The following is a 15,458-nucleotide window of genomic DNA, read 5'->3' as shown; positions in this document are numbered from 1 at the left end:
GCACAAACAGCAACCAAATACCCCATTACTCCGAAGTATAAAACGTGGCAGTGAGCTCATGTAGGTACCATCCCCCTGGAAGCTGCCAAACTCAAACATGTCAATCATTTTCCCTGGGAAGCATCCAGTGGATGTTTGCTTTCAAGAAATACTTTAGACATATTGTGTTGTAAGGATTGGATGCAACTACTCCGCAGGTAAAACCTCTTTCTTGATGCTTTTTACCTGCTGTTCTTGGGCTAATCTGAAATCCCCACATCGGAGTCCTGTAGCCTTTATATCTGCAGGCAGTAGGGCAGCACGATTTAATAGAATCACTTCCAAAGGCAATGTTGGCAAATAATAATATATATTTTTCCAGCTCTTTCTCATCTGTGCTTCCCGCCCTCAATGACCTTTATTATTTTGGGAAAAGAGGTTTGTGTTCAGTGTGGGTAAAATGACATTAGCATGTAAAATACAAGCTCATTGGACTTGGAATACATCAGCCATATATAAATCTGTGAACATGAAAGGGACTGGAAAACCCGAACAGTATATTGAATATATTTATATAGGGTCTTTCAGTTTGATGAAACACCGAGAGTTGTCAGAGCTGAGCATCTCTGCTACTACTACCACTGCAACAAATTGCTGCACGTGTTAAGAAAGAAAAGTTTTTAAACATAAAGTTAGGAAACAACAATAATATGAACAATTTTAAAAACAGCAATAAAGTTTCCTGCATGCCTCAGTTTGAGGTCCTTGTTCGGGGACTTCTTGGCCAGTTTTTTAGCGTCTGACTGTCAGTCATCTACCCTAATAGGGTTAGGGAGACAGGAGCCTCCCTTTTGGCATCCCCTAAACCTTCACTGTTGAGGCACATGACAGCTTCACCGCGTGACAAATACCCATCATTTACGTATTGCAAATCCTTCTTGGCACTCTTCCCTTTAACAAGAGGGCAGGAGGACAGAATACAGGTGCTGGTCATAAAATTAGAATATCATGAAAAAGTAGATTGATTTCAGTAATTCCATTTAAAAAGTGAAACTTGTATATTATATTCATACATTACATACAAACTCATATATTTCAGATGTTTATTTTGTTTAATTTTGATGATTACAAATGACAACAAATGAAAATCCCAAATTCATCATATCAGAAAATTAGAATATTACTGAAGACCAATAAAAACAAAGGATTTATAGAAATGTTGGCCAACTGAAAAGTATGAACATGAAAAGTATGAGCATGTACAGCACTCAGTATTTAGTTGGGCCTCCTTTGGCCTGTATTACTGCAGCAATGCGGCGTGGCATGGAGTCGATCAGTCTGTGGCACTGCTCAGGTGTTATGATAGCCCAGGTTGCTCTAATAGTGGCTTTTAGCTCTTCTGAATTGTTGGGTCTGGTGTATTGCATCTTCTTCTTCACAATACCCCATAGATTTTCTATGGGGTTAAGGTCAGGAGAGTTTGCTGGCCAATTAAGAACAGGGATACCATGGTCCTTCAACCAGGTACTGGTAGCTTTGGCACTGTGTGCAGGTGCCAAGTCCTGTTGGAAAATGAAATCTGCATCTCCAAAAAGTTGGTCAGCTGCAGGAAGCATGAAGTGCTCTAAAACTTCCTGGTATGTGGCTGCGTTGACCCTGGACCTCAGAAAACACAATGGACCAACACCAGCAGATGACATGGCACCCCAAACCATCACTGACTGTGGAAACTTTACACTGGACTTCAAGCAACGTGGATGAAGTGCCTCTCTTCTTTTCCTCCAGACTCTGGGACCTTGATTTCCAAAGGAAATGCAAAATTTACTTTCATCAGTAGGGTTGGGAATTGAAAAGATTTTCACGATTCCGATTCCCTTTTCGATTCTATGAAACGATTCGATTCTTTATCGATTCTTTTTTCGATTCCAATTTGGGGGAAAAAGGAGAACAAACAGTTTGATTATCAGAATCAACTTTGTTTACTTAACTATTGCACAATCTTACAAACTCAACAAGATCAAGATGTCCACAGGAAATGTGAAACTGGAGTAACATCTGTGTTTAAATGAAAAATAAATATACAAGAACAAACTTAATAACCAACAATGTCTAATAACAAATGATGGGATAATAACCTATTTTAAATAACAAAAAATACTAATTATAAAACAGTAGTAGGGAAAATTAACAGATATTTTGCAGAAAGATGAGCATATCTGCTTTTTCTGGAAGGATACAGGATCTTTCAGGGCTTATGGTGTCTCCAGCCGTGGAGAACACCCTCTCAGATGGGGTGGAGGAAGCCTGCACACAGAGGTAGTTTTCAGCCAGTCAGATAGCAAGGGCAGCACATCTTGCTTGTTCCACCACCACAGTGTGGCGCTATCCCTGCAGGGGATGGAGGGCAAGCTTTTATAGAGCTGGATTTCCTGATCTACCCTCTGGGCTAAGGAAAGACGGGGCTTTGATTCACAAAGTGACCGCAGCTCGTTGTCTTCCTCCTCGAATAGTTCTTCTAACTTGCGTAACTTGCGTAACTTACGTAACTTACGTAAAAAACGTGACGTAAGTCGTGCTCCCCAGAGCCGGCGCTCTAGGCTCTGGTGCTGCGGGAATCGAAAAAAGAATCGTTCAGTGAGCTGCCAAACGATGCCATGGAATCGGAAAATACGGAACCGGTTCTTAACAGGAACCGGTTTTCGATTCCCATCCCTATTCATCAGAGAACATGACTTTGGACCACTCACCAGCAGTCCAGTCCTGTTTCTCTTTAGCCCAGGCAAGACGCTTCTGACGCTGTCTGTGGTTCAAGAGTGGCTTGACACAAGGAATGCGACAGCAGAAACCCATGTCTTTCATACGTCTGTGTGTGGTGGTTCTTGAAGCACTCACTCCAGCTGCAGTCCACTCTTTGTGAATCTCCCCCACATTTTTGAATGGGTTTTGTTTCACAATCCTCTCCAGGGTGCGGTTATCTCTCTTGCTTGTACACTTTTTTCGACCACATCTTTTCCTTCCCTTCGCCTCTCTATTAATGTGCTTGGACACTGAGCTCTGTGAACAGCCAGCCTCTTTAGCGATGACCTTTTGTGTCTTGCCCTCCTTGTGCAAGGTGTCGATGGTCGTCTTTTGGACAACTGTCAAGTCAGCAGTCTTCCCCATGATTGTGTAGCCTATAGAACTAGACTGAAAGACCATTTAAAGGCTTTTGCAGGTGGTTTGAGTTAATTAGCTGATTAGAGTGTGGCACCAGGGGCCATCAATTTTGAACCTTTTCACAATATTCTAATTTTCTGATATGATGAATTTGAGATTTTCATTTGTTGTCATTTGTAATCATCAAAATTAAACAAAATAAACATCTGAAATATATGAGTTTGTATGTAATGTATGAATATAATATACAAGTTTCACTTTTTAAATGGAATTACTGAAATCAATCTACTTTTTCATGATATTCTAATTTTATGACCAGCACCTGTATATGTGTGTCTGTTTAAGTGGGTGTATTGGAGGCCGTTGATGCAGAAGGCATCTATCTTCTATCTTTATAACCTCTCCCCACTTCACCAGCTTTGTCCCACTGTCCCTCATTTTCTGTCATTTCTTCCTGTCCCTCTACCTTGTGGAAGGAGGTTCGTCCCTTTGACCCCTATACCGTAACACCAGGGGTGGGGGTGTACTGTAGAGGCATTGCTGGGCCAGGAGCCATCAGTGGGTTGAAGGGGGGAAATGAAGTGCATTACTGATAGGATCAGCTGCATGCTGAAGAATAATAACCACAGGAAAGAGGCAATTACTAGTGGGCAATGATGGAACAATATATAGATGTCTAAGGGAAGAAACGGGATGCCTGAAAAGAAGACAAAAAAAAAAAACTGCCTCTCCAAGGTGGGAAGACTCAATAGACGCAAAGAAATTGCAAATATGCGATAACAAAGGGTTGGTATTCTGCATTAGTTAATATAAAAATCGGATATGTTTTCAAATACTACTGCAAACAGTGTTAAAGCTAAAATCAATCATTGTTCAATGGCAGAGAGTCTTGCTTTGGGAGAGATTGTGGCATGCTAATACTGAGAGTGCCATACAGGGACAACACAGCTCCATGTATGCCTCAGTGCCAGGGGTGGCTCTTTGCCCGCTGAATATTTCATTATCTAAAAAGGCGTCAAAGAGAAGGGAGGTGTAATATGTGAGACAGCAAAGCTGGGGAAGACAGAAGAGACATTTGAGTGTGCAAATGCTATCTTTATTAGTTCTCTGTTGCAATTGATTCCCTGTGGGTGCTGGGCTGAACCAGACTCCAGATTGTGTTGAATCAGCATATAACCAGGTCATTTCTATACTTCACATTAGCATTCTATGATTTGTTTGAGTCATGGTCATCAGGGTTTGAGTTGTTTAAATTCTTCAATAGATTTAACCATTATTTTCTTCACTCTACAACAAGCCCTATGGTTTAGGTCTTTTAGTTTTTTGAAGTTGGTCTCTCTTCTTTTTAAGAAGTATAACCCTTCCTCCTTCTTTCCTAATTTTGTGCTGTAATGTATTGCCAGACCTTGATGGAATGCTAATACTTTAACAGGCGAAACAGTGGCAGCCTTGTCAGCGCTTTCTCTGTCCCTTCTTCTGAGAGCAAGACTTGGAGGGAGAGAGAGAGAGAGCGAGACCCTTTTTCAAGACCTTGGGTACCAGGAATTTTGCCGTTGCTTGCAGAGTGAGACAGTTCTCAAGGACTCTGTAAAAACCCTTTCCCTGTCTACATATACCTCTCCTCTTTCCACCTCTCAGCCACCTGGAACATAGGCTCTAAATTTAAATACAGCCTCCGCTCTATTGCTGCAGCAGTTGCATTAAGCATACACAATCCCATCATAATATGCATGGTTTGAGTACTTTATAGCCATTTCAAAATGAATAGGTTCTGTTGGTGTATCTGAGGAAGTGTAACGTTTGTATGTCTGCGAGTAGGTGTGCTGAGTTTGACTGAGTTCTGGTGGGCCACAGGTGCAAGCAACTTTGCATATTGATTTCACTGTTTGCAACCCTCATTGAAAATATCTAGTGGTGTTTCGATACAATGCCTCTTCAGAGATGCTGTCTTTTTTGACATTAATATGTAGATAAAAATCCAAGGGGAGGGAAGGAGGCAGTCACAGCCCCTATATGAGCCTTTCAGAGTAAGCAAGAGAAGGTGTGGAAAGGAGGGTTTAGGCCAAGAAAAGACAGGAAAATGGAAGGAAAGAAGGGGGAAAATGTTGAAAAAAAAAGTTAATCGAGTATTTTACGCTGATGAGAAAATTTGCTCTTTGCCAAACCATTTTTTTCATGTTGTCATAACAGAGCTCTAAGCGTGTTATTTACTGTCTGGAAAGCTGTATTAAACTAAATCTTGTTTTGTATACACTCTATGTATACAAAATGACAATACAAGTTGTCTAAGTCTAAGTTATTTACTGTAAAGATCTTTGCTCCCCATCTCTTTAATGAATCATGTTTGTATAAGGCCGAGTGATGTAGTTTTAATTATGGAAAGGAGAAAAATCAAACCAATAGCATGACATTTGAATGTTGTGCATTTATTTCTATTTAGACAATGCTTAGTTCTGGAGATCTATTGGACTCCCCTCTGGACCCAGGCAAAGGGAAGGTCAGCCTGACGAATACATCCTGACACGCACACGGCCTATGATGTCAGCTATGTACATGCTTCTGTGTGAGTGGATTTACATATGTGTGTCTCTGTGTAGGCTGTTGAACCAGCCAACCAAAGTTCAGCTTAGCACAGGGAAGACAAGCATCGGAGAGGGGAGAAATACACTGGCCTTGGCAGCCTGGTTTGATGGGGCTCTTGCCTGCAGAAGGGCAGTTAAAGTTGAATGAGATGGTAAGATTGGTTGGGCTAGAGTGCCCGGCTGTGCTGGTAGAGGGGTTGTGCAAAAGGGTTGAGGTGTTGTAGTGGGTTGGGGTGGCAGAAGAAAGACCTCATTCATAAGCCGTGCCATCTCTGTCTTCCAAGGGAATTGAGACTCATCAATGACCAGGCCAGCTGGGAGGATGTCAAAATACAGACTCTCTCCCACCCTCCCTGTCCCACCCTCTCCCCTTCCTTTGTGGAGAGCTGGTGCTGTCAGTGGCAGTAGCCGAACACTGAGCCCTCTTATGCTGTTAGGTCCCCATTCAAAACCAATGAAAGCTTTTGGCTAGCCTTCGTTTACATGCTCTCTATGTTGTATGAGACATGTGTGGTCCAGATCCATGCTTTACAAACTTTGTTTGACAAATAACACGATAGTTAAATAATCTATAATTTCTTGAACAATTATACAGATTTATGCATCTCAGTTGACAATAATATAAGAGGATATATGAACAGCATTCAAGTTCAAGCCTTCTTATCATGAGTGCTCAGTAATTATTTGTATGAAGGGCAAAGTTACAACTTTATAAAATAGGCTAATTCCGAATAGTGCAAATCAGCAAGGACATGCAAGCTGAAGAGGACGCCATGATAAGTACTGTCCAAATTGTGTTGTCAGTTAGGAAAGAGGTAGGAGGAGTAGGGATCTTGTAAATAGTTTAGCATAGGAATCTCCCAGCCTTCCTTTCTGCCGTGCTGAAGCTATACGGTTGCCAACAACCCTTTGCTTGTCAGGATGTTTAGGCACAGCCCACTGCATGCAGTTTAACAAATATACAGTATTTCTTTTTTTTTTTTTACAACACCATGTCAGATCAAACCATCATGGCTGCCTTCCAGATAAACTTAAGCATTACTCCAATACAAAGTGCTTACCTGAACCTCTGAACACTTCAATCACAATCAATTGGTTTTCCACATGCACACAGCTGCACAAAACATCCTGTAATGAATGAGTTGCTGAAATGTGAATGAACAAAATGTGAATGAAAATGCTGTTAGCAGCTTGTGTTGCTACCCTTAGCCAAAATTTACTCCACTGCTCTGAAATTTCCAAATATGGATGATCTGTTTAATGTCGGCTATTAGTTCTATAGCAGTGTTTTTCAACCCTGGTCCTCAAGGCACCCTGCCCTGCATGTTTTAGATGTTTCCCAGCTTTCACACTCCTGTTATCAATTGATAGCACATTATCAGGCTTTGCTGAACTGCAATCATCTAAATCAGGTTCGCCGAACCTCAGAAACATTCAAAACATGCAGAGCAGGGTGCCTTGAGGACCAGGATTGAAAAACACTGTTCTATAGCACAGTAAATGTGTGTATCAATTTACCTTGCAAGAAATGTAAGCTTCATTTAGCATCATAGTATCTTGGACCATTCTGTCGTGGCACAAACTAAAGGATGGGTTTGTTTCATAGCCTTTTTTTTTTGCATTGCTGAATAGGGGCAAACTGGGACAAAGTGAACGTTAAAGCACAATTGTTTTGAAATTAATTGAATAGATTATCACAAAATAGCCAATATTAGTAGGATTTGATTTTTAGTTCTTTTCTCCATCAGAACATAGAAGCCATTCACAAGCCAATGTTTTCTGTGAGCTAAAAACCTAATTGTATCTCCAAAACAAAATATTCAATTAACTCCAAAAGCTAATCTGCCTTTGGCATGCATTTATCAACACAAATAATCCCAAATGCATAAAAGGTTATGCAGTGTGTGCTTTTCTTTCAGAATGCAAGGGGAGAACAGAAAGGTACTAGGGTTAGGGCTTATTAGTAGTAGTGTTTTTCTAAGCTTAGCAGATGTGTGCACTTATCACTTCATTGCTTATCCAAGCTGGTGATAGGCCTGCATTAGCTGCAGCTTCAATACGCTCTGCAGGCAATGGCAGAGGTGCATTGGTAGGGTTAAGTTTGCATTTGTGGTTTCATATCATGCACAACAAGGTTACTCCCTCTACCTTGCTTCCTCTCTGTTTTTGTTTTGCTAGTTTAGAGAAGGTTTCTGTAGAAAGAGGGGCATTAAAACCACCTTTAACCACAAAACCGGTGTAAAATCAAAGATGCTGCAGGCTGCTATTGATCCAAGCATTAACAACAAAAAAAGTCACCACAGGCAGCAGCAAGAGATTCAGTTTAAAGATCTGTGAGAAATTGAAATATCACCTTTATTGTTTTGAAGATCAGCTGTCTCATTTGATCGTTCAAACAGCATCACCTAAAAATGCGTTTATAAAATTCGTAAGAAAAGACTTACATTGAGGTTCGTCTGGACTTCAGTTTTTTATCAAAATAATCTGATTCATTCATAAAAGGGGATTTCTCTTTTTCACTGAAGCATTTATGTTGGCATAATTTGATCAGATCAGTTTTTTTAAGCATGAGTAATAAAAATCGGATAGGTTTTAGGAACTTCCTACCCCTGCAAATCAGGGACTTGGCATGAATTTTGTATTTTTTGGCTCAAAAGACTGGTTATCCTCGTCAGGTACAGCATGCAAGAACATCTTTATACTCTCAGCATATTGCATATTGAGTTGTTGGTCTCCTTTTGATCTTATTCTCCCTTAAAAGCCTTAGGATTGATAACAAATAGCACTGAAAGAGCAGACAGTGAAAAGAACCTTATGTCTTATTTTTCATTGTAATGTTTGTAGGTTTATACCAACATACGCATGAAGATCATTACTATTATCATACTCATATCCATTATTGTAATGAAAGAAATCTTAGTTTTGTCCAAATTCGTTTAAGATATGCAAATGATTTTGTCCAAAGAAGATTGCTTGTATTGCTGCAGCGTTGGGAAGGGATATGGTGCTTTTAAGTAAAAGAGAAAATCTCCCTTTAATAAATGATGCCTTGGACCATCTAAAAACATAAATAGTTCATACAAAAGCCCTTATTGAAAGTGGCTTTATTTTATGCCTAAAAGAAATCCGCTAAGAGCCATCCAAAATTAGTAAGGTACTAAATGACCAGAACCTCCATTAAATTGCTTCTGGCTTAAGCTAGATATAATAATTTCAGCTGCCCTGCTGACGAGACCAAACAACTAATGGTGATAGTACAAGAACTCCAACAAACTTTAACCAGTCAAAACAGAATGGTTAAATGTTTACTTGCTTAGCATTAGCTGCTGCAGGCAGATCTCTCGTGTCAGTTCTCTGTGCATTTAGTGACAGATAAAAATGATCAAAAGCCATCTTTGGTCAAACATAGAGTCCTACATTGGTAAAATATCCCTACTTTGCTTTCATTAATGCTGTCTGTGTTTTTCAGGTGTATGGCATGATGCATAGTTGTAATTAGTTTTGTTAATACTTTACTATCAGATTGGTTGGGGGCAATATTTGTTTAGATATTATTTTAAGACAGAAAACAGTCAATACCTCTAGTGATGGACAAGGTTTATGCTGAAAAGTGTTGATCATAATGAAAATATTGCTTTATTTATCAATGGTGTTTTAATGACATCACGCTGCCATGTACAGCTCAATGATGAACATATCTATGAATGAAATCACCCACAAAACTGCACATGGATTCGTGGACGGGTTTACAATGGATTTTTTTCTGATATAAAAAAAAATGCAGACTGGAGCAGATTTATATTCTAGATTTTCTCGTATACGCAGCTTTTGCATGTATAAATGAAGTGAAACTCCAGCCCGTCTCCTTCACTCCATCTTTTTCCCTCCCTACCTTTGGCAGATCTTGCTCTTCCTTGTCTCATCACCGCCAGGCAGTCCACCTTCTGTTTCTTTGGGAACCTTTTGACTGATGTTCCAGCTCATTGTGTATGATGTTTACTCTGTATTGGTGTGTAATGGTGCCCTGAGAAACTGTTGCCAGAGTATCGTCTTTGGTGTTTGTTCCATTGCTGCCCTTTAGACCCCAATAACCACCTTCTGTGTCAGGAGCTCTTTAGTTTGTAAGGCATTTCTTTTTCCCTCTGCCTCTTTGGACCATAATATCCTGGCCCTTCCTGTTTTTTTTACAGTTCATAATCACCTGTCCTTGTAATGTCTTCTGCCTCAATGTTTCAGCCACATACAAGGTGCCATAAAATGTGTCCAGTCGTTATTTCTCCATCACTGCTGGGCACTGAAAAGGGGGCAGAAAGGGCTGCTGTTGGAAATGTTCTTTTAAGTCTTTACAGTGTTTTTTTATTCAATTACCTCCAACCCTTTCGCATCTCTGTAAAGACCCATGGCGAATGCCCCCGCCATGCTCTTTTCCATGACCAAAACCCAGCAGTGTCCTAAGAAGTTGGGGGGCCGGTTACCATGGTCACGGCAATCAGGATTGTGAACTTGAAACTTTCCAAGATCCGTCTTGAGCTCCTTTGAACCGTGTGTCCTGCTGTTAATATATATTACAAATGAATGAACAGGGATTTTAGTTGATTCAGCCTAGATTAGATTTCTTTGGAGCCAAGAGACTACATCTTACCTAGAGGAAGAAAGTGTGAGACTAAGAGTGTCCCTCCTATGGCGATGACAGGCTGAGAATCTCTTAAAAGTACTTTTGTGTGAGGAATCACGTTGCTCCTGGTTATTTTAGGCATCATTGAAGATGTAAGCGTATTCATCCTTCTGACAAGACAGATAGTGTGGAGACCAAAATAAAGAACTGCTAAGATATATGAGACAATAAATCTTTGGTGAAGACAAACAATCTGAATAATCTTAGTTCCAAACAAAAGAGCAATGACAATTTCTGATTATTTCATCTATCTATTTTTTCTTGTGCTAATTCTGATGCCTAATAAATAATGAAAAAAATACCCTACAAATGACACAAAACAATACTTTGTTCTTTCTAGAGTGACACAAATTAGCTCTTAATTGTTTTGTTTTCTTATTCTTTTTTTTTTAATCTTAAAAGTGTGGTGTACATTTGTATCCAGCCCTCTTGAGTCTGTTGTTTCTAGAACCATAAAAAAAAACAAAGTTTAGTCTATTGGGATGGAAACTATTTTGTATTTGCTGTCGATATTGACTTTGTTTAAGCCATTCTAACCCATAGATCTGTTCTTGATTTAAACCACTCTGTTGTTTCTCTAACAAGTTGTTGTTTTCAGCCTCCAGCATTTTGCATTTTTTGCATAGGTTCAGAGTAATCAGATAAGGTTGCTTGAGGTTCTTTTTATGAAATTGAACCAGGTGAAACTAAAACTTTTCCACTTGAGGAGTTCTGAATAGAGCATATTGACAGATGAAAAAAATTGTTTTAATCTTAAAGGCAGAATGTTTATATTTTCTTTTTATTTTGATATAATTACTGCTTTAAGTGGGTAGCTCTATCAGTTAAAGGCATGATTTACAGTCTCTATACTCCAGTTAACGATTAAAGATAAATACATTAGTTGATGATTATTTAAATAATCGATTAATCACAATTAATTGTTTCAGCCCTAGTACAGACTTAGACTCTGTATCCCATTCCTTTCCAAGAAGAAAATGTCATGCTGCCTCAAGCCTTTTTTTTCTGGTCTTTATGATTCAATTTGTTAATTTATTTTATTTAAACCTCTTGGGTGTAAACAATACTCAGATTAAAATACTGCACACAGCCAACCCTAGGACATTTAAAGGCAGTTGTATGATGAATATTTTGAGTTTTATGACTTTTTAAAGAACTCTATCGGGCTTTAACATCAGTCATTCTCTCTCTGCTTGATAACCGTAGTTTTAAAACAGTTTTGAATAAAACGGATTGGTTGCACTCCTTTAGTTTTCACATGCTCATTTTAGGTTGTTGGGTTATTGTTATCTTGGTGCCATGTGTCAGAAAGGTCCAGCAGCCTTCTTTCAGCCAGTTGACAGGCAGTGCAAAGCAACCTTTTCTTCTGTCTTACATAAAAGTTTTAGGATATATAATTAGAATGAAGGGAAGTATTTTTGAGCTCGGTATCGTATGCCTTTGTACTGCTGTATCTGAGCACATCTAAGGAGCAGTGTTTGTCCAAAACAAATAAAAAGGATTTATTTAAGCTATTAGATTATAAATGATCTGTGTCTAGCAAGGCACATCCTGCTAACAACTCTGTTGAGCTTTCAAGGTTTTAGTAAAAAATAAGCATTAGGAAAATCCAAACAAACTTCTGACGCTGCAGTTTGACTAATTTTTATGTTTCAAACTCTTCTCCATCTCCAGATATGTGGATTTTCTAATCAGCACAAGATTGCTTTGGAAACATTACTTTACCACATCACTACAGCTTCCCTCTGCATTAAACAGTATTGACTGTGGGTTATTGACAATGTTATAATGTAAAGGTGCCTTAGTGTCAAAAATGTTTGTTTGGATGGAAGTCAGTTAAATCAAATGAGAATAATTCACAGAGTTTAAAATAAAGCCATAAGGTCTCTAATCCATGTCTGTGTTCTTGTGTCCGCAGGGCTCCAGAGATCATCCTCGGCCTTCCGTTTTGTGAGGCCATCGACATGTGGTCGCTGGGTTGTGTAATAGCTGAGCTGTTTCTGGGATGGCCCCTGTACCCTGGAGCCTCAGAGTACGATCAGGTAACGCCGTATAATGAAGATTATGATGATGTTATTCATTCACTTTGCAATAAAACCTTGTTTATACGCTTTTCCTGGTTCTTTATGACATTCATCATATAACCTGCGATGATTGTCGTTGAGTTTTTCTGTCTAAAGGAACAGATGCAGCAGAGCCTACTGTCTAATTAGCACAAATCCTGTGATGCATGTTGCTCTCTCCTGCCCCCATCTCTTAATGGCTTGTGGGATTGTCAGATAATGTCGCCTATATCATTACATTTTATACCTCTTCAAGAGTCTTTACCATCATCCATGACAGAAATTACACTTTCAACCACCAAAAAACTTTTTTTTGTTTGTTTTTGCTGTTCAAAGTTAAATTTAAATACCGGTAGTTAAATTAAAAATGTTTGCATTTCTGTTTTGCAGATCCGGTACATCTCGCAGACGCAGGGTCTTCCTGCAGAATATCTTTTAAGTGCAGGGACAAAGACCACCCGCTTCTTCAACAGAGATCCAGACACCACCTACCCTCTTTGGAGACTGAAGGTACACAAACAACATGTGACATGGTGGGGGTGTGACTTTGAATTTACCTATGACTTATATTGCTGTTGATTATATTGATGGATATACTTGAAAATAAAAATAAAATGCATACAAATATTGCATAAAAAATCAAGATCAGACTAATATATAGCAGTAAAAGTGGATGATAGGTAGAAAATGACCAGACATTTTTGAAATTTGTTCCAAACAACATCTGTAATATTACTATCAAAAAAGCTTTGATGTATTTATGAATTTGTTTATATATTTTTGCTGTTTCTGCCATACGTGTAAGGCATTTAGCTTATTCTTTAGTTGTATTTTGAGAGTGTAATAAGGGTAAAACAGATCTATGTGGGAGCTAAGAGGGTGCTCTAACCTCCACTCTACTATAAGCTCCATTTAGGCCACTCAATAAAATGGTTTGCTTCATCTGAACTTGTCCTCCATGCAGATAAAATTTGCACATTGAGTTTGTGACTAAAAAGAGCAATAGATACTGATCCTTCACTGCAGCACATAATGAGCTTTTTATAATGTGCTGTTTGGAGCATGTGCTTCTATGGATCCTGGAAACATACCACTGCTGACAATACGAATAATGCAGAGTATATGGTCTTTTAGTGAGAAAAGCATGCAGTGCCTTTCAAATGTATATGTTCCCCTTTAATGTGTTCACATTGTGTCGCCTTACAGCTACAAACCTGATTATACTTTATTGTGATTTTTTTTAATGGAGCAAACCACACTAGAGTATATCTGGGTGAGAGGATTTTTATTTTTGGAATAAACTTTAGTTTTGGATCTGAAAAAAAATCCTTCCTTTTTATTACTCCTAAATAAAATCCAGCCTAACCAGCCTGCTCTTCAAGACAGCCAGTGTCTAAATATAGTGCAGATGTGTGCAATTTAATCTGAGTACAAATGAAGCTGTTCTTACTTCAGAGAACACTGGAAACAAACCGCATCATTAAGACCAAAAGATACCGCCAAAATGTAGGAGGGAGCTGGAGCTATCTGGGCACTGGAGCTATCCAGGCTCTGGATTTTCCACTTTCCATCGCTGAAAGCTCAAGCCCCTTTTTGTTTGGCCAAACGACAGCTTGCCTAGCGCCGAGTGAGTCAGGTGGAAGGGATGGAGTTTACAGCCTCCACATGAGAAGCTCCCCTCTGCAAGTGTGTGCACCAACATTGCCAGATGCTGAATAATTGCAACAGGGACAATTTTTGTTTCTGTACAATCGTAAGTGCTTATACATCAAGCTGTAGCATCTGTTCTGCTAGATCTTCGTCCATCTTGGTTGCTTTGTGTGCCTCATGGTTGCCTTCTTCTGCTTTTATTTCCGGTGGACTTCAGTCTGCGTTTGAATAAATTTCTGATGCACATATCGACACAGTGATGAGGCTCCTTGTATCTAAAACTGAACCGGTTTATTGAAAGCGTCCATTTTAAGCTCTGGCTCTAGCTCCAGCTCAGAGTAAGCTCCGCCTCCTGTGTGGTGCAAAGAGCTTATGGGAGGAAATAGTGAAGATTAAAGCAAAAAATATATGTATCCTGAGCTTGATTAAATATTTAATCAGAGAAAAACCCTTCTTTTTTTAACCATTTAAATCGAGGAAAAGAAAGCAATTTTGGTTAAAAAAAATCATCAGAACGGGCGTGCTTCGGTGGCGCAGTTATAAGTTCGCACAACCAATGTGGGGAGGCCTTAGTCCTCAACGTGGTCGACCCGGGTACTTAAGCCATTTGACTCTGATGTGCTGGACCAGGGAGATATCTGAAGGTTGCAGGATAGTGGCCATATGGGACATAAGTTTGACATAGGGTTAGACCAGACATCCCCAAAGTCGGTCCTCAAGGGCCGCTGTCCTGCAGGTTTTAGAGGTTTCTCTGCTTTAGCACCGCTGATTCTGATGATTGCAGTTCATCAAAAGCCTGTTAATCAACTATCAATGTATATCAGCTGTGCTGGAGCAGGGAAACCTCTAAAACCTGCAGGACAGCGGCCCTCAAGGACCGACTTTAGGGATACCTGGGTTAGACTTATGATGAAATAATCGGTATCAACCTCAGCATTAAAATACCTGTATTGGTTGATCTCTAGTGGTGGCAGGATCATGCAGGAGGGATACTTTTTTTATTAAAAATAGTTGAAATGGCTCAATTAAGACCTGCAAAAAAGTCGGTGTGAGACATAATGCTTTTAACTCAGATGGATGTTTGGTGCCTTTTTGTTGCACTTTTTACTTGTTTCTTTCTCCTTTCTTTGCCATATTTGCAACATTTCGAAACAAGCAATGCTTTATGGTGAACATCAGGAAGAATGCCTCCTATTTAAAGTAATCGTCTTCATTGTTTGGAATGTAGCCGAACAGAGATGGATTTGTGTAACTTCCTCCTGACACCGTAGCGCTGTAACTCATCAAGGCTGTCTTACATCTGGTTTGTGTGAAATCAGGGTGTCCTTGAAACTTTTTTCAGTCTTTGATGAG

The 15,458-nt window shown here is 39.5% G+C and overlaps 1 protein-coding gene across 5 annotated transcripts in view; it reads left to right on the top strand.

Annotated features, from left to right (window-relative positions):
• The window catches only part of hipk2 (homeodomain interacting protein kinase 2), a 105,277-nt gene that overhangs the window by 64,141 nt on the left and 25,678 nt on the right, over positions 1-15,458 (top strand). For all 5 annotated transcript variants that reach the window (XM_038290969.1, XM_038290968.1, XM_038290966.1 and 2 more), the window contains exons 3-4: positions 12,311-12,434; positions 12,846-12,965. In XM_038290969.1, coding sequence (XP_038146897.1) covers positions 12,311-12,434; positions 12,846-12,965 — 244 coding nt within the window. The remainder of the gene's footprint in view (positions 1-12,310; positions 12,435-12,845; positions 12,966-15,458) is intronic.

The sequence above is a fragment of the Cyprinodon tularosa genome, unplaced genomic scaffold (genome assembly GCF_016077235.1).
Source record: "Cyprinodon tularosa strain WSP-4 unplaced genomic scaffold, ASM1607723v1 ctg290, whole genome shotgun sequence".
Classification (NCBI taxonomy): domain Eukaryota; kingdom Metazoa; phylum Chordata; class Actinopteri; order Cyprinodontiformes; family Cyprinodontidae; genus Cyprinodon; species Cyprinodon tularosa.
This window is presented reverse-complemented; position numbering and strand designations above follow the sequence as displayed.